At 40.6% G+C, this 23,560-nt stretch overlaps 1 protein-coding gene across 2 annotated transcripts in view; it reads right to left on the bottom strand.

The window, feature by feature from the left end:
* Positions 1-23,560, bottom strand: part of NKAIN3 (sodium/potassium transporting ATPase interacting 3) — a 518,390-nt gene that overhangs the window by 24,604 nt on the left and 470,226 nt on the right. For both annotated transcript variants that reach the window (XM_053930339.2, XM_053930338.2), the window contains exon 5: positions 12,438-12,498. In XM_053930339.2, coding sequence (XP_053786314.1) covers positions 12,438-12,498 — 61 coding nt within the window. The remainder of the gene's footprint in view (positions 1-12,437; positions 12,499-23,560) is intronic.

Here is a 23,560-nt window from a genome sequence, read left to right on the forward strand (position 1 = left end):
AACTCTACTAAAGTTAAGCACTATGAGGCTAGATGTGGACTGTAACTACTTTTGGATCCGACCAGGTCATTGACTTCAGAACAAGAAGAGATGTGAGCGGAATGCAGATCCAATCAAACATTTAAATGTCTATGAGGATTGGCAACGTACCTAGAGTGCAGAAAGAACACGGAATTCTGAGGCAATGTGGTTGAAAGAAGCAAACAGAATGTCAACAAAGTGTTGGAAAGCAGGATGATACGTATCTTTGAGGCACATGGGAAGATATTAAAATGTTTTAAAGAGTTACCAAATATAAAACCAACCAAAAAGAAACTCTTAATAGGAGTAAATTCTTCTTTCTACTCAAATCTTTTTTTTTAAATCCTCACCCAAGAATATGTTTATTGATTTTATTTATTTATTTTAAATTATATTATTTATGCTATTACAGTTGTCCCAGTTTTTCCCACTTTGCCCCTTCTACGCAGCCCCACCCCCCACTACTTCAGGCAATCCCCACACTATTGTCCATGTCCACGGGTCATGCATATGTGTTCTTTGGCTACTCTATTTCCCATCTGTACTTTACATCCCCGTGATATTCTGTAACTACCAATTTGTACTTTTTAATCCCTTCATCTTTATCACCCATCCCCCGGATCTCCCTCCCATCTGGCAACCATCAAAATGTTCTCTGTATCTATTATTCTGTTTCTGTTCTGCTTGCTTATTTTGTTTTTAGAATCACTTGCCAATAAATATGCATTTATTGACATTTTATTGTTCATATTTTCGATCTTCTCAAAGAAAAAAACTCTTTAATGTTTCATGTAATACTGGTTTGGTGACAAATACCATATGAACTCATCTTTAACTAGAACATAATCAACAAAAGAAAAAAGCAAACAAAATATAACCAGAGACATTGAAATTAAGAACAATCCAAGAATAGCCAGAGGGAAGTGGGGAGGGGACAGTGGGGTGAAGGGTTTTCAGGAACTACTATAAAGGACACGTGGACAAAACCAAGGGGGAGGGTAGAAGCAAGGGAGGAAGGTGGGTTTGGCTGCTGTTGCGGGGGAGTGGTGGGGAGAATATGCAGATAACTGTAATTGAACAACAATAAAGTAATTTAAAAAAAATACTGGCTTGGTGACGATGAACTCCTTTAGCTTTTTCTTGTCTGGGAAGCTCTTTATCTGTCCTTTGATTCTAAATGATAGCTTTTCTGGGTGTGTCATCTGAGTCCTTGTGTTGTGGGCTGCTGAATTAGCCACATTTGAAGAGTATAAAATGAGATTGTATCTTGTTCCACCAAATATTTAAAAAAGCTGTTAAATTTGTTAAAATAGTGGAAATCAGAGTCCCCTTGAAATGTAGGTTCTGCTTCCCAACAGAAAATCCCTGAACATGTAGTAACCCCAGATTGTTGGAGATGCTTATTTATTGGAGAAGTGCCTTTTCAACACAGGGAACTGATTACAGGGAGAACAAAGTAAGCCTGTTCCACCATTGTAATACTCTTTTTTATGAATTGCAGATTAGGGTTTTGTAATCATTGGGATAATCTGTGTTTACCTGCTATGTAAAATCTTCCTGCTTCTTAACATAACCACAGAGATTACATTAGATCTGGCAGATACACCTTGTAAAACCAGTTCAAAATTTGAATTGGGTAATTAAATTTGCTCTTGTGATTTTAAGTTGAAAGACATGGGGGCTATTTCATTAAAGTTGTATACTATTTAAGAAAATATTTAGATGATTGAATTTAAGTGGATCAAAAAGTTACTGGAAGTTCAATAGGATACTATTCAACCTTATGAAGAAATCAGATTGTGCTACATGCTACAGTGTAGATGAACTCTGAAAACATTATAGTCAGGGAAATGAGTCATACGCAAAAGGGCAAACACTGTAGGAGCCCATTCGCATGCAGTGCCCAGAATCGGTAAATACGCAGAGGTGAGCAGGGACTGCAGGGGTGCGGAGAGGGAGCTGAGAAGGCCTGGTTTACGGCCGCAGAGCTTTCACACGGGATGAAAGTGGACAGTGCTGATAGTTGTACAATGTTCTGAGTGTACTTAACGCTATTTAATTGCACACTTAAAAATGTTCAAAAGGTTAATTTTACATTATGTATATTTTATCACAGTAAAAAGAAACAATAAATTCCAAAGAAGTGATTATTAAGATTTACTGGGTTTTAAAATGAATACTGCAAGTCCTATTCAGCACTTAAGGCTTAAGAAAACACAGGTTTGAAAAAAAATTGTCACTTTAAGAAATGGCATAGTGATTGAAACCCAGATAGCTATAAATAGAATGTTTTTCCTTCATGGACATCGAAAATGTGCAGTGACACCGGAAAAAGTTTATCTGCGTACAGTTTGCAGTATGGACTCCTGCTGGTGAAGTTTCTGTCTCCTCCTCCCCCCCCTCCCCCTTTCCTTCCCCCTTCTCCTTCTCCTCCTCCTCCTCCTTCAGCATTCACAGCTGGTCTTATCTGGAAGGCTCACTTTACTTAGAATTAGTGGCACTTGCTTTTATTAGAGAACAATTTTAAGAGCTGTAACTTTCTGAAATAACATGGCCTTTGGGGCATGAAGACAGATACTCATTCCAAGGTCATTGGACACCAGAAGCAATAAATTAGAATGCCTCCTAACACCTACTCCTCAGGAATGTTTGCTGGAGACGAAAGAATAGTCCGTTGAAATGTAGTGTCTTACAAAAACATGGCCTTTGCTTGAAAAAAAATACCAAGGAACAGAAAACTGATCATTAAAGCCGGCGTTTGCTTTCAAAATGTGAAGAAAAAAATGGGCAGTGACAAAGTCCCAAAGGAACTTGGGCCTTCGCGTGTTCTCTTGTGTCTCTGTCATCTCAACTAGGAGGAAAACTCAGTCAGTGGGATCCCTGGGCTTCAACTGTTCTACCAGTAACTAAGGGTCTTTGTTTCCCTTACGTAAAAAAGAAGCATTTAACTTACTTCTCCAAATAAACGTGTAGGGGAATGAATAGAAAATGAGGCAAATGTAGAGTGATGAAAAGAAAACAGTGTTTACATCTAAGCTGTGCACTTTTTGCCACAATGTGTAAAAATGGCGTGTTCTTCATCGCTTTCCATGGCCTTCCTGGTGAACACAGGGGTTAAAGTTTCATCCCAGACACAATCTGCCCTTTGATTCACCTCTCTTATGAGAGTCAACAGGCCAGGAAAGTCCAGGTTACCTTTTGACCCTCCAGAACACCCAGGAGGAAGCTGCTCCTGAAGTCAAAGCCTTTGTTTTGGCGAGAATCTTCTTCCAGAAGTGATTCTTGCTGCCCCTTCATTCAGGAATGGTCTCCTCCTGCCCCACGCCGCTCAGGCTCTCTTTCACCCCTCTGTCTCAGCTTCAGTGCCATCTCCTCCAAGAGACCTTCCCAGGCCCCCAGGAGGCACTTGCATGTTAGTGGAAGGCCAGAGATGCTCCACCCCTTCAGTGGCAGGAAAACCCTGCCTGTTTCTACTGCAGGGGCTCCACCTCAGGGGGAGCAGGGCCCTGACACACACTCCTGGGTGCGCCTCGGCACCGTGCCCCTCAGGGGCACTTATCATCGCGTCCCAAGTTATGTGGTCACCTCTCCTCCAAGCAGTGGCTCAGCGACCAAGGTCCCTTCAATATTATGGTTCCACCATTTTCAACACGTGTCTACCAAAGCTTCTATGCTTGTCTGTCCAACAGGTAGAAAGGCGAAGAACATGGAGGATCACATGGGGAAGTTATTTAGGGGTCAGGCCTGGCCGTGCACACATGTCTTCTGCTCATTGCCATGGTCTAGATGCAGTTTCACGGGAGTTGTGTGCGGAGAAGCACGAGCAAGCGGGGTCAGTGACTAGCTGGCTATTACATTGCTATTGCAAGACTGGTGAATAAGGACTGGGGAGCAGCACACATTTCATAATTGATTGAACTGTATGTAACAAAGAAAGCTGTCCTTGGGATGCACCTTGAGCTCCAATGTAGACCTGCTGTTCTTACAATCAAAGGGAGAGCAAGAGTAAGAAAGAACGAGAGAGGGAGAGAGAGATTCTGCCATGAGGAAAAAGGTGGACAAAATGAAAAGGCTATTAGGTATAATGTAGAATTAATTTACGTTGTACCTCATAGAACTTAGAAGGGAAGAAATACCTTTTCTTTTTCTCCAGCTTTATTTCCACGTTGGCACTGTTGGAGCTCAAGTTATGGGAGCACTCCCGAACACCGCACTTAGATTCCAGCGTCAATTGCTGTTCCCAGGAACAAGCCTACGTTATTTCTTTTCTCTTGGTTAATAAAGGACTTACTATAAAACACATGACAGTGAGTATTCCATATACACTTGTTATTTATTTATTTTCTTTCTTTTTTATTGTTGTCTTTCTTTATTATTATTTTGTATTGTCTTCATTTATTGTTGGTTGCTCATGTGACATTTCTTAAAGGAATGATAAAATCAGATTTCTATTAAATATGTGATCCAGGAATATAGCTCTTATATCTAAAAGGGATAAATATCTGTTTTATGATCTAATTTTACTTAAAATGCTTCATTGTAACACTGTGGGTATGAGCTATATACTAAGGAGGAGAAGTTAACATTTTAAGGACTTACTGAAAAATTATCATTCCAAAAGTAGCCAGGGCAAGTATTCAAAATTTGTTACCAGTAGCTGCATCAGAAATCTGATTCATTTGCATAAGGACATTGGAAATAACTTTTAATTGGTACAATAAACACTATCAAGAGGTAGGATTGCCTGGCAAAACTCAAAAGGATGGAATTGCCTGGAAATCAGAGAAAATGTTTTCAAAGAGGGAGCAGTCCACAGTGACCGTAGCCATCCATTATAATGAAGCACGATAAGATCTAAGTGATTTTGACAATTAAAAGGTCATCGCTGGCCGCTGAGAGAGCATTTTCAGTGATAACGTAGCACAGGAGGCCAGACGGCTGCGGACTGACAGTGAACGGGTGGTGAGAAAGTGAACACTAAGTCTGGACTGCCTGGGAAGGTGAGGGATTAAGATGTGCAAATTGGCAGTTAGGAAAATAGTCATGGGGATGTAAAGTACAGCGAGGGGAATGTAGTCAGTGATATTGTAGTAATTATGTATGGTGTGGGATGGATGCTAGACTTGCTGGGGAGATCACTCTGTAAGTTACATAAATGTCTAATCACTGTGCTCTACACCTGAAACTAATATAGCATTGCGTTTTAACTGTAATGGGACAAAATTATTAAAAAAAGAGAAGGAGGTCTGGATGGGGGGGGAGAAGAGCACAAGAGACAGGGAAGCTAAATGCATTCTAGGAGGGGAGTCAGGGCAATTTCTTTTATACTGTGACTTTATTCATAAGCTGAGGGAAAGGATCCAGTGGGAGGAGGAGGCTGGGTAGGGAGAGGGGAGACAGAGGGATAGATAAGGGGCAGGTGGGAAGAGAGAGGTGGGGGGAGAGGGAGAGAGAGAGAATAGTTAATGGCACAAGGTGCTGGAATGTGTGGGAGGGATGGACATAAAAGCCACAAAAGCCACAGGCAGAATGAAGGCCTCTTTTTCTATGAGGAGAGAAACAATCATGGGTAAATAAAGGTAGTTCCAATGGCAGAGAGCCCCTGGGAACTTGAGGGACTCCATGTCTACTGGCTTTCATTTTCTTTGTGAAGAGCCTTGGGTAGAGGAGGAGAAGGGTGCCAAGAATCGCATCACCCCTCTGGGCTTCATCTTCTTGTCCCTACAATGGGCTGAGGGCCTCAATGTCTTTGAAATGAGGGTAGGAAGCTCTAAGACTGCCGAGTTTCGTTTTGTTTTTTAATAGGTTCTTTCACATTCCATATTGGGATCACAGTATCTCAGGATGTTATTGGGTCACGGTATAATCCAAGTGGGGTCTTCACACCTCAGTATAGACCTTTGGCATAGGAGGAAACTGAGGCCTGGGGCAGTGAGGAGGCCAGCTAGAGTTGGGGCAGGGAGCAGGGCTCTTGTTCCCCTGTCACGGAAACCCCAGAAGAGATGCAGCTGCAAGGTGCTGGTTCCTACAGGCCTGACAGAGCCGCTGACCTTTTCCCCAGAGCTGTGAGGCCCCTCCTGCTGGACTGTGGTTCTCCTGGGCCCCTTGCAGCCCACAGAGCCCCACTGAGCCCATCCTAGAGCGACGATAGCCCGCTTTCCCAAGGAAAGTGAGGATACATGCCCTCAGCTCCGTGGTTTAAAGAGTGAGCCTGCAGTTTTAAGGAACCTAGTGAGAGGATGGAAGGGCAGGTGGCTGGCTTACGTGTCATGGTGTGAAGTTGCCTCAGGGACAGTGGATGCAGTCATGTGCTCTCTGTGTCAATGAGCAGCACAGGGAGAGATGCGGAGAATGAGTGGTCCAGGTACCTGCGGTGGGTTGGCAGAACTAGCCCGGGGGAGGACAGAGAAGGGTAGGGGTGGGGTTGGGATAAAGGTATTGAATTTAGAATTAAAATGGAATCACAGGGGATTCTGTCAGAACATGGTCAGCTGCTCTGCCTGCTGGGTTCCTAAATATTCCCACTAACAGCCCAGAGTAAAACCATTGCACGGGATCCACGTAAAATCCATACAGCCCATGTTTTCTCACTGTGCATTTCGGGTGCTGTGAGGGTACGAATTTTTTAATTTGTTACTCTGCTCCCTCGTAATCACATCTGGTTCCCAAATCCCTCATCTTCCATTCTGTGCCATCTGGATGGCAGATCCTCCATTCTTCCTTCTCCACTGAAGGACATGTCACACAGCTTGTGGCTGTTGTCACAGTGAGCTGGGAGCACCAACCTGCCTGTAGCAGGGGTATAGAGAGAGGCAGGCAGGCATGGGTGAAGAGGGCTTGCTTTAGGGGTGAAGCAAGGCGTCACACTCCATCAACTATTAATCTGGTGCAGAGAGATTAGGGTGTTTTGAAACACTGCCAACATGTACCATTGGTAAATGAATGGAGAAGAAAATGTGAGTCACTCGATTGAGCTTGGAGATAACCCACCAGCCACAGGGCGTCATCTGTAGAGCTGAGAGCTTTGGAATCCCCTAACTGCCGGACAGGTGCTTTCTCTGGTTAATGGGCACAGAGCTAGAAACTGGCAGGGCTGGAACCGTCGTCACTTCAAGCTTCAAGTGGAAACCTAGAAAATTAAAACCCCCTTCTGGGGTGTAGGTGTTCTCTGCTTGTTGGCATCAATTTTCTGTCAAAATAGGCCTCACTTTGTAGCCGATGAAAATTTCCAGGGAATATATGTAAGTGCACAAACAAATTATACTTTATTTTGAATTAATCAGATTTTTCTACAGTGTGGGGAATGGGAAATTTAAATTTGCATAAGGTGTGAGGAAAGACCTATGGGAAATAATATAAAGACATGGGAACATTTTCCTTATTATGACATTTTCCTTAGTGTACTTATTAAGGTACACTAGCTAGGGTCAGATGCCTGCACGAATAACTACTTTGAGCTGTTCAATATAGAATATTGAACCCACATGTGGGGGGTTCATTTCCTTTTTAAAATCATTAAAATGCAATAAATATTCACTGATTTCCTATGATGTTCCAGATACTGAATCAGGCCCTGGGATCCTAGGGTGACCTCCATCCTCTATAAGTGGGGTACGCTGTTAATTAGGAAATAAATTGAGCACAGGTTTGGAGACATAGTTGGGCCTACTGGCTGCGGGGACAAAGCATCCCCAGGAAGACTGTTGAAGAGCATATAGAAACTGTTAGTGGTTTGAAGGAAGGTGAAGTTGTCTCATTTGGTGACTGACTAGATGAGGGAAGAGTCAAGGAATATGCCCAAGGTTCTAGCTTGTGTGAGGCGTGGTCATTCACATAAAGGGAGATAGAGAATAGAAAAGGAAGAACTTTCTCCCCCATCTCCACCAATGGACATCCTGCAATCCTTCACAGTCCATTTGTTCATAGTTATTCACTCAATGCTCACGCATCTATTATTTGGCGTGCCTGTTGTGTCAGGAAATGGGCTGAGCCCTGGGGATGCCATGCCTCTTAAAATTAAAGTTGTGTTAATGTTCCCAAGCCAGTGTGCAATGGAAGCATATAATAATATATCACAGGTGCCGTTGTCTAGCCCAGGAGGGTGGTCAAATTTGGAAAGAGATAGTTAAGCTGAGATCTGAAAGATGTATAGTTAGTGAGTCAACAGAGAGAGAAGGCCCCTCAGAAAGAGCTTGGTGTGAGGTTGTGTGGAAGAGTTTCATGGACATAGAGAAACAGATGTGGCTGGAGATGAGGAGGGTAGAAAATTTGGCTGTAGATAGTCCTGGTCCAGGGAGATAGGCATTAGTCTAGGTGCTGTAGGTTTAGCACTGACTCTGGAGCTGGTTCTGGTAAGGGGGCTCACTATCTTGCTGCTGTGGTGATAGAATAGCTACTAGGTAGCTAGTAATTCTGTAGCTATTTGGTAGTCATCCAGGTAAATCAGGGGAAACACTACAGGCTCTAAATCTAAACTGTGGTGAGGATAGTTACACGCAGCTCATGAGAAAGTTACTGAAAGAGAAACTCTCTGAGAACCAGTAGATTTTTAATGGCTTATTGGATAAATACTGTGACTCCTTTGAAATGTTGGCTATGGCTACAGGATCACCCTTGTTTGATTCACATGCATTTCTCCATCTTTGACTCACAAAATTCTTCTGTCCCTCCACTCTTCAATATGCAAATATCGCAAGGCTCACAAGAGAACAAACCCCCCGTTTTCTATTCTGAGGATTATCTAGGCCTTTGCTGCTTTCATTCCTTCCCCTCCTGCCTGACCTTTGGGTCATTCTACGTCTCTATGTCTTCTCCATACCTTACAAAGCTAAATTATTAGGAGGAGGTTGAAGTTATTTTTATTTCCAATTCACATTTCTATGGTAACATCACATTATCCTTTTAAAAGGAACACTTGGGCAGACTGGCAAATACATGAACACTAGCCTGCAGGAAGCCTGAAGAAACAGCAGATGTGTGGAATATTTTTCCAACAGTCATGCTTCCTTCTGAAGCATGAAAGGTTCCCCAAAAGTACACTAGCTAGGGTCAGATGCCTGCACAAAGTTGCTCAATATAAAATATTGAACCCACACGTGGAGGGTTCATTTCCTTTTCAAAATCATTAGTGTCTTTAACATACTTTTCTGTCACCATTCCACATACACAACCCAGACTGGCCTTTGTGCGTCCAAATAGATGTTCCAGTTGTAACTGGCAAGCTAATATCAGGAGTAGTGATAGCAACAGATCCTCTGGAAAATTCTGGCAATATTTATACAAGTCAATACTGTTTTCACCATCTTTTGCCTCACCTCCACACTTCCCTGAATTAAAACATTTTCTTAAGTAAATTTGACAAGATCGTAACAAGCCCACAAGTTCCTTTTCAGCAGTAGATGATTCCCAAACCAGATGTTGACAGGTTCTTATGACTACACATTCCGAGTATCCAGGTCTCACCAAAGTGCTCATACAGATGGATAGATATTGTAAAGAGAAACAGAGAGACATAAACAAGCTTTTGCAATAGAATGAGTGATAGAAAGTTTTGACCCCCACCTACCAGCACTCTTCCGTTTGTGAGTTTTTATTTCATTGTCTCTGACCTGCAGTCATGGTTTTTATAGGAAATAGTGAGCAAAAGAGCCTGAGAAGTAACTCAGAAGGTGGGCGGATGGAAATAAATGTTTCCTCAAGCATTTAGTACCCTTCTGAAATGTCCATCACTGAAATGTTAGTCCCACAGAACCACTTAGCACTGCAGAGGGGGAAAGTAGTTAGCCGTTATTAATTTTTAAGGCTGGCTGGCAGCTTTCAGTCCAAGTGCAAGACTTAATTCTGCATTCTGAATAATGCAGAAATTTTCATTAGTTAGAATAGGATTCGAAATGATAAATGATACATTGTCTGCCAAAATACTGTGACATTACGCTATACATTTGCAGATACCTTTCCGAATAAGCTTTCCAGAAGTATACCCAGACAAATTGGAAAGCTAGCAGTATTGTTCCTTATTTTATGTTTTGTGTTTAGAAAAACAATTCAAAAGACACTTCAAAAGACACGTCTTCTTGGTTGTGGGTTGGTAATGTCTTATCCAAAGGGCAGTTCATTATTGCACCTAAAAGCTAAGTGTTGGCACACATTGTACTAGTCTATGAGATTATTGCAATTGGTTTCATAGATTTCTTTTTGCTCACATCTGCCTTCTGAAGACTGTGGGACAATTCAATTACAAGTGCACTTTTGATTCCTACTTCTATCAATAAAAACATAAAATTACCCTTGCTGGAGAACGATCAGACTAAAAGGTTTGTGATTGCTTTTCACTGTCATCTCTCTTCCATCAGATTAGCATGTCAGGTTGGACTAGGGCATGTTTACTTTGTTTTGAGCACCCCAGACTCTTTCTGACTCTGAGTATTATTTGAATTGATGGCAACACAACTACTGTATCCAGATGTCTCTCGGTAACTTAATGTATGGCCCCAATAACAACACTAGAATTAAACCGTTAATGGAATCGGTTGTAGCAGCTGCTTCAATCCCACTTTGATGGGCATTAAAATAGCTGATTCGGAGATTTCTATAGAGAAACTTAAGCTAATAAAGACACCGAAATCAATGGAACTATAATATCTGCCAGTAGCATACAATCCATATACATTGACATTAATACTCTAAAAGAAGGCTAGCAGAAGGTCAAAAAATGTTTACTCAGTTTAGATGAGCCTTTTATTTTGAATGTCATCTTGCATTTCCCAGTTTTGCTTAAAATCACAGGCCTCAAAGAAAAGTCCTTTCCATGTTTATGCTAATAGATAAAGAAGACTATCGATTATTCTGTCTTTTCTCACACGATAAGGCAGGAATGAGCACTCACATCGTTTTAGAGCCTCCAACTAATTCACTGAGGAGGAAAAGAAACGATTCTTTTGGTATTTACTCAAAAGTACCTTACAGGATTTACTTGAGGTTTATCATTCATTGTTACAATTTTTTGAAGTATTTATTCATCCCCAATTCTCATCATTTCCGGTAGGTCCTAAGTCCAGTTAAAACTGTTCATATTCAATCAATTGCTTTTGGCTGTGCACCCTGTTTTAGCTGTGGGTCGGAGGCAGGCTGCCTTTTGTACATTAACAATGTCAGATTGTGGAAATAACTACTAATGGAACTCCCGAAAATAGGCTTTTTGATGTTAACCTCATAGTGGGAAGTATGTCATTACAGCTGCACTTTGGAAATGTCAGAAACTTTCTGGCTCATCTAGCATTAAAAAAAAAATACCCCCAAGCAAGCATAAAATATGTGATGCCGTCTGTTTGCATGTTTTCACTGCCTGATGAGTTTCGTCTCAGGTCTAATATTTATTCCACTTGGTCAAATAACCTGAGAGAGAGCTTATTGTCAACTGGATGCCAGTTTATGTATCATACACTACATCTGTGTGGAGGGAAGCATTCCTCAGACCCCGCTGGAGCTGTGTTGTGGAAAGTCGTAATGGCTAGCTAGAAACTACCCTCACTGCTGAGTCAACTTACAACTCAGACCGTAACTGCAATGATGTAACTAAATCTCTGATATGGTTGGGTGTGGTTTGTTTACCTAATTTGTTATTTTTAAATAAATTAAAATTTCCTTTGGCATTCCGTGAGCCCAGAACAGAGTTGTGCCAAGAAGTGCCTTGCACATTAGCAGGTGGGTGCTTACTAAATGCCAGTTCTTGCCTATGTTGCAAAATCTCTATCTATATAACTTCAGGTCATGTATGTCTTATTTCGTTGTTTTTTATTTAAAAAATGTTATTGTACTTTTCCATTACCATTTAACTCCCTTATACCCCTCTCTCCCTGCAAACATGTACGTTTTTTTTTTTTTTGAGGGTTCTGCTAAAATGCGATTACTTAGCTTTTTTTAGCATCTCTCTCATTGTTTTTTACATCTTGCCTCGAAGGTTATTCATTTTTAGTTTTCTCAGAACATTTTACATAGTTTATATTCATAGAGATCTTGCTATAATGTGTGTTGTTGTTATTGCTATTAGTCAGATTTCAAAATTCTGCAGCCAGCATGCTCACAGTTGGTGAGGGATAAAGCAGTCCAGAATCTTCTACTCAGCAACCCATTTAGGTCTCTGATGAAAAGTTACTAAGACAGGATTGGACAGCTACCCGTGGGCTCCCGTGTCTCTGGGAAGCTCCCCACACAACCGGGACTGCGAGTTTCAGCACTCGGCACCATCTTACCTGAGTGCGGTTCGGTTTGTAAATGTGTGATTGTAACTTCACTACAGTGAGTTCAGTCACTTTAAATTCCAGATTGGAATGACTTCATAGCCCTGTAATGACTGGTTTTGGAAGCTCTATCTCAGCGAAAATCAACCCGCAGGGAGACATAGCAGCGATACTTACAGGTGTCCTCTTCTTCCATGAAAATACTGATCACATAACAGGCATACACAAAACCAACCAACTGCAAAGGAGAGAAAAAACATGCTTTAAGAATCTAAGCCTAATGTCCATAACTAAAGAGCACATATAATCCAATAGGTAAAGAATATATAAGAGTAACATCTATGAATTTGTAATAGAAAACATCTTGTTTTTGAAAAATAACTGTGATTTTTAAGAAGGTTTTTCATTTCTACTCAACTTTAATAGTTTTCTAGAAAAGTATACAGGAATGGGGAAAAACAATTTCTAGATATTTCACTTAAATTTTGATTTGGGAAATACAGATCTTACATTTTAAGGTCACAGATAATTCAGAACACATATTTTTAAATTTTGGCTGCTTATAGAGCAATTTGTAGCTGCACTCATTATTACTACAACTATTTTAATGTTTAAAACCAAAAAGGAATCAAAATATATTAATTACAAATCAAGCACCAATCATTTACTCAGTTATTTAAAATGCCTAGAGAATATAAATTCTATTTAAATACACGTTGTTTTGTTAATTATAGCACAATAAAATGCACTAACTTTCAGGTATTAGTCATAAAATCAAACAGATGAGATGACTTATACTTTGGATACTAGTGGTTAAAAGAATAAACGCGGGTACTTTTAGGCTTTCTAAGTTTTCACATGTTTTTTTCACTTATACTGAGAAGACAATTTTTATTCTATGGAGCCAGTGACACTGTAATTCTTGGAGAATAAAATTGTCATTGAATATAGTTGAGTCTAAAATTACTCTGATAAGTACTTTGATGAAAAAGACGTTCCTCAATAGCTGTTATAGTCTGTCTTCTTGCCTTTCTCTCCATTGTTAACGTCTGTTCCTCCTTCCCCCTTATAAAATAACGTTGGGAAGGAAACTTTCCTGATAGTCCCAGTGTCAAAGGCTGAATGCAGAGAATAATGTATCTGGTGGATGTGACTGCCCAGGTAGATTAGGCCTCTGAACTCATAGCCCACGTCAGACTATCTAGACTAAGGCCAGGAAGTCCCTCAGAGGGTGAGAGGTTAGAGTGAGAAGGACTTACATAGAGAGAGTTGCCGGGGCACAGGCAGGTTCTCTCACCCCCAAGTGAGAGGGTATTTCAGGGAACCAGAAACATGTCGGAACACAGGTGCTTAGCACCTAACTCCCACTTGGAGAAGTAAAAGTTGAGGGGCTGAGGATAAACAGGCTTTTGGTGACAGAGGATGAAGAGACAGGGCTGAGCAGTCATGGCCAGTCAGGTGAATGGGTCCCCTTAGCCTGGCAGGTAAAGCCTTTTGGAGAGAACTGACTGTGCTGTTCTGGAGTGGGACCCCACTCAGAGGACTTCCTGCCAGGTCAGGCGGCCTCAGAAGAATGATGCTGCTTTTTGGTATATAGAAGAAACACCTGAGCCAGAGAGGCTGATCACCCAGAGAAATAGCTGAGAGGATCCTAAAAGACGGTTGGGGTGGGTTTTTGCAGAACCCACAAAAGCACCTACAGAAGGAGGAGTTGCAGTTGGAATCTGTGACACCCAGAGAGCACCTCCTGCTAGATTACAACTGAAGCAGCCTCGTGAGACCCTGTTCCTTATCTCTTCTCCATGAGTCCTCCCTTCACTTCATCCCTGGACTGGCCCAAAAGACAGGAGTGGCGTGAGAAGAGGGAAAGCAGCCATAAGTCCCTTCCCCACTGCTGTCTCCAAGTTGAGGTCATACGCAGGCTGAGGAGGAAAGTTTAAATAGAGGAAAGTTTGCACTGGCCTGGGCTGGGTTTTTTTTTAATTGAGGTAAAATTGGTATACAATGTTATATACATTTTAGGTGTACAATATTATAATTTGACATATGTAGCATTACAAGTGATCACTAGCCAAAGTCCAGTCACCATCCCTCACCATACAACGACCCCTTCACCTATGAAGCCCCCCCCCCGTAACCTCCAGTCTGTCTACTGTATCTATATGTTTGTTTTTGTTTTTGAGATTCCACATATGAATAAAAGATCGTAAGATATTTGTCTTTCTCCCTCTGACTTATTTCGCTTTGCATAACAGTTCTTGCGTCCATGTTCTTGCAAATGGCAGGGTTTTATTTTGTTATTCATGACTGAGTAGTATTCTGTTTGTATATAGTCACAGGTTCTTTATCCATTCTTCCATCACGGACACTTAGGTTGTTTCCATGTCTTGGCTTTTGTAAATAATGCTACAGTGAATATGGGGGTGCCTACATATTTTCAAATTAGTGTTATGGCATCCTTTGGATAAATACCCAGAAGTGAAATAGCTGGATTATATGACAGTTCTAGTTTTACATTTTTGGAAAAATCTCCGTATTGTTTTTCATAGTGTCTGTACCAATTTACACTCCCACCAACAGTGTATGAGGGTTCCCTTTTCTCCATAACCTCTGCAACATTTTTTATTTCTTAGCTTTTTGATTTATTATGGGCTGAATTTTTCAATATCCACAAGGAACCAAAAGAGCTGTAAGTTCAGCCTGAAATGTGATACAAAGGGTGGGATAGATTGAGGCTAAAAAGTGTGCTTGAAGGGGCAGTGGGAGAAAGAATAAAATGCCTTTAATTATATTTTACCATGTCCGGCTCATTCAGTAAACCAGCTGCATACAGAAGAGAGAAATGGCCTATGATCCTATTACAAAAAATTTCCTAGTGGATTTCTTCCAGTCCTTTTTCTCATAGTTGCTATATGCTATGGTTATATTCTTATGACTCATGTCAATACCCACCATAAACTTAATTATTAATAACTATATAAATTTGCACACTTTAAACATACTGTAATATATTTAAGCAATATACTATTATTGAACATTGTTTTCAAATTATACATACTATTATAATGAATATTAATGCTTTTTCTGTATTTTGGATTATCTGATTCTCAGAAGTGCGGTGAGTAACACATTTCATCCTACTACAGCAGCGAATGGCAATGCTTGCTTCATCACACCCTTAAAAATATATGCCAGTATAATAGATAAAATGGCATCTTTTCATTTCTTTAACTTGCAAGTTTTGTTTCATCTGAAACATTTTCATATTTTATCAGACATTTATGTATTTTTTCTAAATTATTTGCAGAAGTCCTTTACCCATTTATTAACTTGCTGTCATTTTCATTAATTTGTATGAGATCTTATGGTATATATATATATATATATATATATATATATATACAAGCTTTTGCTATATTTATTATTTCTTTATGTCAGCAGGTGATAGTGATGGCTCCATAATTGTGTAATATTTTCTTAGTAAATCATATACTGGAAGGTATCTTCCTACAAATAATTTTCCTATTTTCTTGGTGGGCTTTCTCTTAGTGTGGGTTTCTCTTAGGGCTGTTTCTTGTGTGTGTATGTGTACATGTAACTTGGGAGCTTTCTTGTATTAATTTTCGATTGGTGCTGTACAAATGAGCACAAATGTGTGGATTAACACAACACAGATTCATTAGCCTACAGTTCTGGAGATCAGAAGTCTGCAATGGGTCTCTGTGGGCTAAAACAAGGTGTCAGCATGGATGCACTCCTGGAAAATCTCTTTTGTAGCCCTTTTCGGCATTCAGAGTGCCTCCATTCCTAGGCTTGTGGCCCCATTTTTTTTTCATCTTCAAGGCCAGCAACCTTGAACTGATCCTTCTTTGCTGCCATGTCCCTGGAGTCCCTCTTCTGCCACCCTGCTCCACTTTTAAGTACCTTTGAGATTCCACTGGCCCCACCTGGATAATCCAGGATAATATCCTCATTTAAAGTCTCCCAATTAGCCACTTTTAATTCCATCTGCAACCTCAGTTCATTCTGCTTTGGAGATTAGTACATGGGCATCTTTGAGGGGGCGTTATTCTACCTGCCACGTCTGCGAACTTGTATTTTAAGTTCTCAGCTCTCTGTACAGTGGGCTACAATGGGAAGGAAGAAGTGATATTAATGCACTTACTTAAGTTTTAATGTATGAAGTAAAATCATATCTTGATTAAAAAAAAGACTGGAAAGGAAACTTTGAAAAGTCATCTTTTGTATCAATTCATTCCTCTCAGGAACTACCATCTTTTACCATTGGAGAAACCACTGCCAGCATGGATTTGGTGTTTGTGCGTTAGTGTATGTTTTCACATCTTTACTATAAATATGTGTCTACAAGCAGAACATAATTAATTTAAATAGCATTTGTTTCTAATAGTTTTCTTGACAACTTAAATTCTGAGAATATTATCTTTTTAGTTTGATTAAATCATCACTGTTGTCTATTTTGTATTAGAGCTGACAGAGAGCTTATACTAGGCTGAGACAGATGTCTGCTCTGTCTTTTCAAATTCGTTCCATTCATGTGTTGATAACTAGTTTTATCTTCAATCCATGGATTCTTGCAAGAAAGGTTATAAGCCACATGATCATTTTGTGAGCATTAGTTTTCTTGAAAAGAGGCAATATAGTGTGTAAACTTACTTAACTGAGCACAGCAAAATGTAGTTCATCTCCATACATTTGGCATGCCTGTCCCCATCAATCCCATCATGCAGTGGAGCTCCTGCCCCTCACAGGAGAGTCTAGAAACTCGGTCGCACGTGCAACTTCCTTACTGGTAGTCCTTGTGAGGAGGCCAGTGCCAAACCACATGTTAGATATTGCTCAAGGCCATTTTCTAGGTTATTAGATGAAAATAAATAGATATAGAGGTAATATTGTCTCCCCATGCTCCCATGGATTATCTCCTTTCAATCCATGGGTTCCATTTTGGAATATTTTATGTACTTCTTTGCATGCATTTGCCCTCCTTTGGAGACTTACTTTGAAAATGACCCTTTTGGTTGAAAAACAGTTCAATGAGTTCAGATACCGTGAGTTTGAATGACATAAACATAGACAAATCAGATATCTTTTGAACTCTCTAGAGCCAGACCAAGTGACAACGGAACAGATCAAGGTCTCCTGTCCAGTGTGACTGAGTGACTGGTACCAAGGGTCTCTTCCAGGTGCTTTGCAAAGAGCAGGGCAGTAGCAGAAAGGATGAATAATGTTCTAATAGACACATTTCTGAACTAGCTTTGTTACTTTGGTTACAGACTGAAATTTAGATGCTGCATTTCTTATTTTATCTTGGAAGTTGCTTATTGAATAGTTAGCCCACACTTACTTGATAGTTTTATTTCAATAATTTTTTTTACAGCAAACCCAGGTAAGTGAAATTTCACAAATCATTATTTTTTTCATTTGTATTGGTGTGAGGTAGGTAAAGATAAACAAAATATTTTGATTAAGTGCTATAGGACTTTTCTAGTATAAAGCTAGGTCCTTCATGATAGCTAAACACTGTAATGAATATCATTTTTCTACTTTTGTATAGAGTATAATTCTTTGGAAAAATAAAACACTTCTACCTACACCTTTATGTTGATTTAAATTAAACTAAATTATTTTGTCTTCACTGATATCTTTTGAGATGACAATGATATCTAAAGTATACATTAGTATATTATTAGCCTCCTTGACAGAGGCTGTATTTTGGTGTCTTCTAACATTAGCTCATTCTATTTGGCATGCTTGGCCCATCAGCATTTACTGGTTGGTTCATTGGCATTTACTGGAAGAAAGGCCAGAGGATTGATGAGAAGGCCCCTTGAGAACCTACTCAGTGAACTTAATGCTGAAACACTGTTTTCACATGTCAATATGTAGAGCTGATTTGATGGGGTTGAAAAAATTCCATCCTGATAAAAAAATGTTGACCGAAAACAAAATCCACCCCACTGACCTCTGGTTTGCCTTCCAGCTGTTATAAGAGGCCTGGAAAAATATTAATGGGTGTACCATAAATTGTTGTGTTGTGTTATTTATACATTTAAGGATACAAATCTAAGAACCCTCTAAGAAATCTTCATAATATAAAATAAATTTTTATTTTTTAAGGAAACTTTTTAACAATCCCAATGCAAGTTCCTTTCGAGGCTAAACAGAAAGAGGTTTACCAGGTGGGTAACAGTGAAAGGCAAATGCAAGTCCTGATTTTATCATTTGAGTAAGTGCAGTGATAGGGTTAGGTGGAGACATTGAGCAAGTTGAAAGGATTGCATAAGATGATGATCATAGAAATGTCAATACTTTTACAAAGGCAAAGGAGTGCAAACCCCTTTAAATGTTTTTTTTTTTAGAAATATGTTATCACTTATTTCATATAAGTATTTACTTATTTCTTCTCTGTAGTTTTAAGGTCATGGATTGTTCTAAAAATATTGGGTTACTGTGTTTTCTGAAAAGATTCATAATCTATGTAGTCAATATATTTATTTCTCCTTTTCCAAAGAATTCGTTTGACTGACAAAAAGATCAAGTTCTTTATTGTAATGCCACCACACTACCTTTCCTTAGTCAATGTTTTTTTTTTGTCTTTTTGTTTTTTTTTACTAATGAAATGTGATAACACCCAGTTTTAAAAAACAGCAATGCATAGCAAGAGAAAATTTATCAGATCCAATTGTTCCCTAATGGGCTTTAATAATCTCTTGGTAGATGACAAGAAAGGAATTTTGGCTACGTAATTGAAATATATGGTGCCATTAGCTGGAAACGGTGAGACAAAAACATGCCGTAGTAGAAATATTAGATCACACTTTAGGTCCTCAAACAAAATCTGCCAACTCATAATTTTCCCAGCTCAGGCTGTAATCTCAATAGTGTAACAAACAAGTTAATTAAAATACATCCTTTTACTTTGCTTTATTCATGGGCACACTAATAAAATATTTATCCCCCAAATTACTTTGACTACCATGATTAACCAAACTGCTATTTAATTAGTGATGTTATTCTCATGAGAACCTGTCTAGACATCACGTTGATCAACAATCTGTAGATGGCTGAGTGTTGTGTTGTGTTCTGGGTTTCCTAGGATACAAGTGAAATAGTTAATCCCTGTGCCTTTCTCTTTACCTTCACGAAATGTAATATAATGCATTTTTGTTAATAGCAAAGACTTACAACATAATGAAAAATGCCAGGATACTAATCTTGATTAGTTCTGCTTTTAATAAAGTTTTGAAAGTCATTTATTTTAAGGACACTTTTTTCTCTTCCATTAAAGCCATCCGTTTCTACTGTTGTAACATTTACTTTTTTCCCTCTGTATTATAAATTCTGACCGCATAAAATTCTGACTGCATAAATTTCATCTTTCTGATGAAATTAAATGAATGCAAATGACATAAGAACAGAGTCCAACACCACTTTTTGTGTAAGGGATTGATTAGCTTTTGCAAGTAGGAGTCATATATGAGATTGATTTGTTTTGGCCTGCAAGCCTCACGTGAGGATTGGCAGGCTGAAGTTCCACACCAGCAGACACCAGAATGAGGACATTGGCTGCCTGTCCTGCTAACTGTGTGTGCGAGTAAGACTGACTCAAAGAAATGAGTCGTCTCTAAAAGCCTGAGTGTCTTAAGGGAACACTTACAGGTGAAACAGATGATGAGAAAAGCTCATCCAGGGAACTCAGAGAGAACAGCTTGTTCGGGGGTAGCCTTAGGGTGAGAGAATTGCTGAGTATGAGGAAAGCCCAAAGGATTCTTAAAGAAAAACAATTCCCCATCTACCTTCCAGCATTCACACCAACATTCATTTATTTATTTAATTTTTAAAATTCTTACCCGAAGACATTTTCCCATTGCTTTTTAGAGAGATAGGAAGGGAGAGAGAGAAACATCGATGCAAGAGAGAAGCATCTATCAGTTGCCTCCGGTAGCACCTGGACAGGGGATGCAACCTACAACCCAGGCATGTGCCCTGACCAGGAATCGAACCTGCAACATTTCAGTTACAGGACGACACCTGCCAGGGCCTCACCAACATTAAAACCCAAAAGTTTAAGAGAACCGTAAGGAATGACAGAATTTTCTCTATTTGACACACAGCTGCTAAAATGCTTTCTTAGTCGATTTTTCCTCAACTTCAAAATAATTCTATAAAAAGCCTTGGCCAAAACTGCCCGTGGGTGGCAGGCAGAGGGGGACACATTTTGTTCTGTGGAAAGCTTTATTCCTGTGAAAACATTAAGTTGAACATCTGTGAGTAGGAAGCTTCTGTAGGTGATTTATTTGGGCTGAGGTATTAAGTTATTTATAAAAGAAAGCATATTACCTAATGTCAAGAACTGGGCATCGTTTGGGATCTTACTTTTGTAAGCTAACAAGTTAGCCTGTTATTGTCCCGGGGTGCTGGTCAGAGACATAGGTGAGCAACAGCTCCTTGTCTGTGCTGTATTCCCCCTGGGGGCCACAGGGGGCCCCTGCTCACACAGCAGGCTGTGCTGCAGGAGAGGGTGCCAGGTCGCCTTTACAGCAAGGAAAGCAAGCCCACTCTGTGCCAGGGGTGGGAATGGGGAGGGAGAAGTTACCTCATCCCTAAAGTCTGTTTACTAAAAATATAACCCTGAGAAATCGCTCAGGTAAAGAGCAGTTGTAAGTTTGGAGGTGATCAGTGTATCTACAGGTGGTAGTTAAAGCTGTAAGACTGCATTCGATCACTAAGGAAGTGAATGAAGTCAGAGAAGGGACCCAGGGATGAAGTACTGAAACATTATAACACTTAGGGGTTGGAGAGAAGTCAAGAAACCAGCAAAAAGGGCTGAATGGGACTGACCAGAGAGGTACAGCGATACAAGAAAGTGAGAGCCATCAGCTGTGCCCAAGGCCTCTGAAAGGTCAAGGACACTGAGCTGTAGGTAGCGGGAGGACATGAGTGACCTTGATGGGAATTGTTTTGGTGGAGGGTGGAGCCAAAATAGGATCAAAACGGGTTCAGGAGAAAAGAGGATTTCAACAATTCTTTAAGGAGATTTGCAGGAAGAGAGTGGAGAGAGGCACAGTAGCTGGAAAAAGACATGAGGCAATGAGGTTGTTTGTTGTTTTTATTTTAAGGTATATTCTGATGGGAATAGGCTCTTCCTTAAACTACGACTCACGATTTGGGGTAATGGAGGACAAAGATTGTTTAGTCTATCCAAGCACGTGTGAATTCTTTATCTACTTCCAAGCCCTCTATAACCTGGCCTCACCCTGGCTTTCAAGGCTCATCTTCGGCCTTCCCTGCCGCGAGCCTGCACCTCAGCTGCCTGAGCACATCCCATCCTTGGCCTGCCCAAGACCTGCTAACCCTTTCTCACATCCCTGCTTCCACAAACCTTCTCATCCTCTAAGCCATGTTGTATAAATGTCACTTCCTTTGCTCTCTCCAGCGGCTGTACCTCTAGTCTGAACTGTCTCAGCACTCCCTCCTTACATCTCCAATGGCATTTCCCAGTATTGCTTTGTATCATAGCTACATGTGCATTTGCTATCTCCAGGTAGGTCCTTAAAGGCAGGAACTTCTGAGAGAGTAAAGAGAAAAGCCATGTCCCCTGAGAGTCCTGCCCGGATTCCTTCGAGACGAGGACCTGCTCCTTCCCCGACTTGGGCACAGCCTCATATCCCTTGATTAAGGCACATTTCACATGATTATATCCATTTATTTAGACCTCCGCCTCTGTCTCCAGACTCTTTCAAGGTGAGGACTTTTTCTCAACTCAACTTTGCATTTCTGACACTCAGCACCTTGGCTGGTACAAAGAAGGTACTCATTAAATGTTTTTGAATGAATAAATGATGAGAAGCACTGCATTTCAAAGCAAAGCGTGGGAGGGAAACCAGTATGTTTGGGATAAAGTGGATGAATTTCAGAACTTCAGCATGCTAGCAACCATGAAATTCCTACTTGGGTCACTCAGTCAAAGTAAAAGCCAGCTCTGCTCCAGTGCAGTGGTAGCTATTGTCTTGATTTGATAAACTTGATAGATGTTTATGCTTTGCTTTGATACTGTCTGGGTCATGCAATAAACATGAGAACAGCCAAAGACTGTCCCATTGTAGGCAGATGGAGGAAATATAAACGTGTAGAAAGAAAAGAGATATTGGGCTATTTTCACTTACGCAGTAACCATCGGTCAGGTTTACGTGAAACCAAAGGGTTGAAATGCATTCAAAATAGCTACCTGTCTACCTGAACACACGCTCCTTCCTTCCCTGGGGAGAGGAAAAATAATGTGATGGAGTGAGGATTTTCAGCCGCTTTGCTGAAGTGGTAAGGTGGTTTTTACTAAGGATTAGCAGTCTTCCTCCTCTCGCAGCAAGTCTGCATGTAGCGCGCCTTTTGTCAGCTCAGGATGGTAGACAACAAAGTGTCCAGACACAGAAGGCATGGTTAGGAATTTGAGATTCTTCTGGCTCTTCTAGAAGGGGTGGGGTTCAGCTTCGTGCCGTGGCTCACAGTGAGTTTGGGACTGCACAGCAGGCGAATCTTCCTGGGAAGTTACTGCAAACTCCAGGACTGAGGAATAGGCAGCAGGTGGACAGTCCCCTCGCACAGGGCTATGTGGACACATTTCCTTCTCCACGGCTCTCAGGAGGGCCTTTTCGTGCAACCATCACCCATTCCCATCTGTTTTCTCTCGTGTGCCCACTGAAACGGAAGTCTAGGATCTTAGGGCCCTCAGGGGAGGAAGTCCTAAGAGGAATTGGCCTTTTATTTGTTCGGATCACTCTGGGAAGAGTGTGAATCCTGGTTAGCCCTAATCTATTTGTTTTTAATCAAGCAGCTCATACTTCTCCTTCAGGAATCCCGAATTAGAGTTATGTCTCTTTATGGAAGTGTCCTTTGCCAAGTGAAGCCTGAAATTATTTGAAGACATTTGGATCAATCTCTTAAGGGTCCCACTGGCACCCTAGGCTCCAAATGAATCAATGAATATGGAAATAAGTTGTTTTCTCCCCGATGACCATAAAAACGTGCAGGAGCAACACCATCGCATTTAGTCAGGCTTTGGGATTTATTGCCCTTACGTGTATGGGAAGCGCCTGTGTAGACAGTCAAATGGAAAACAAATAGTTTTTGGCTTCTGCCAAGGAAGCAATGTTTTTTAATGACATGCTTTTGTGATGCAGACATTCTGCGCAGGCCAGCTCAGCAATATCACAGGGCACACAAATGTTACTCTAACTCACAAACTGCTTTGTTCTCAGATAATGCATTTCTGGTGGCAATGATTA

The sequence above is a fragment of the Desmodus rotundus genome, chromosome 8 (assembly GCF_022682495.2).
Source record: "Desmodus rotundus isolate HL8 chromosome 8, HLdesRot8A.1, whole genome shotgun sequence".
Taxonomy (NCBI): domain Eukaryota; kingdom Metazoa; phylum Chordata; class Mammalia; order Chiroptera; family Phyllostomidae; genus Desmodus; species Desmodus rotundus.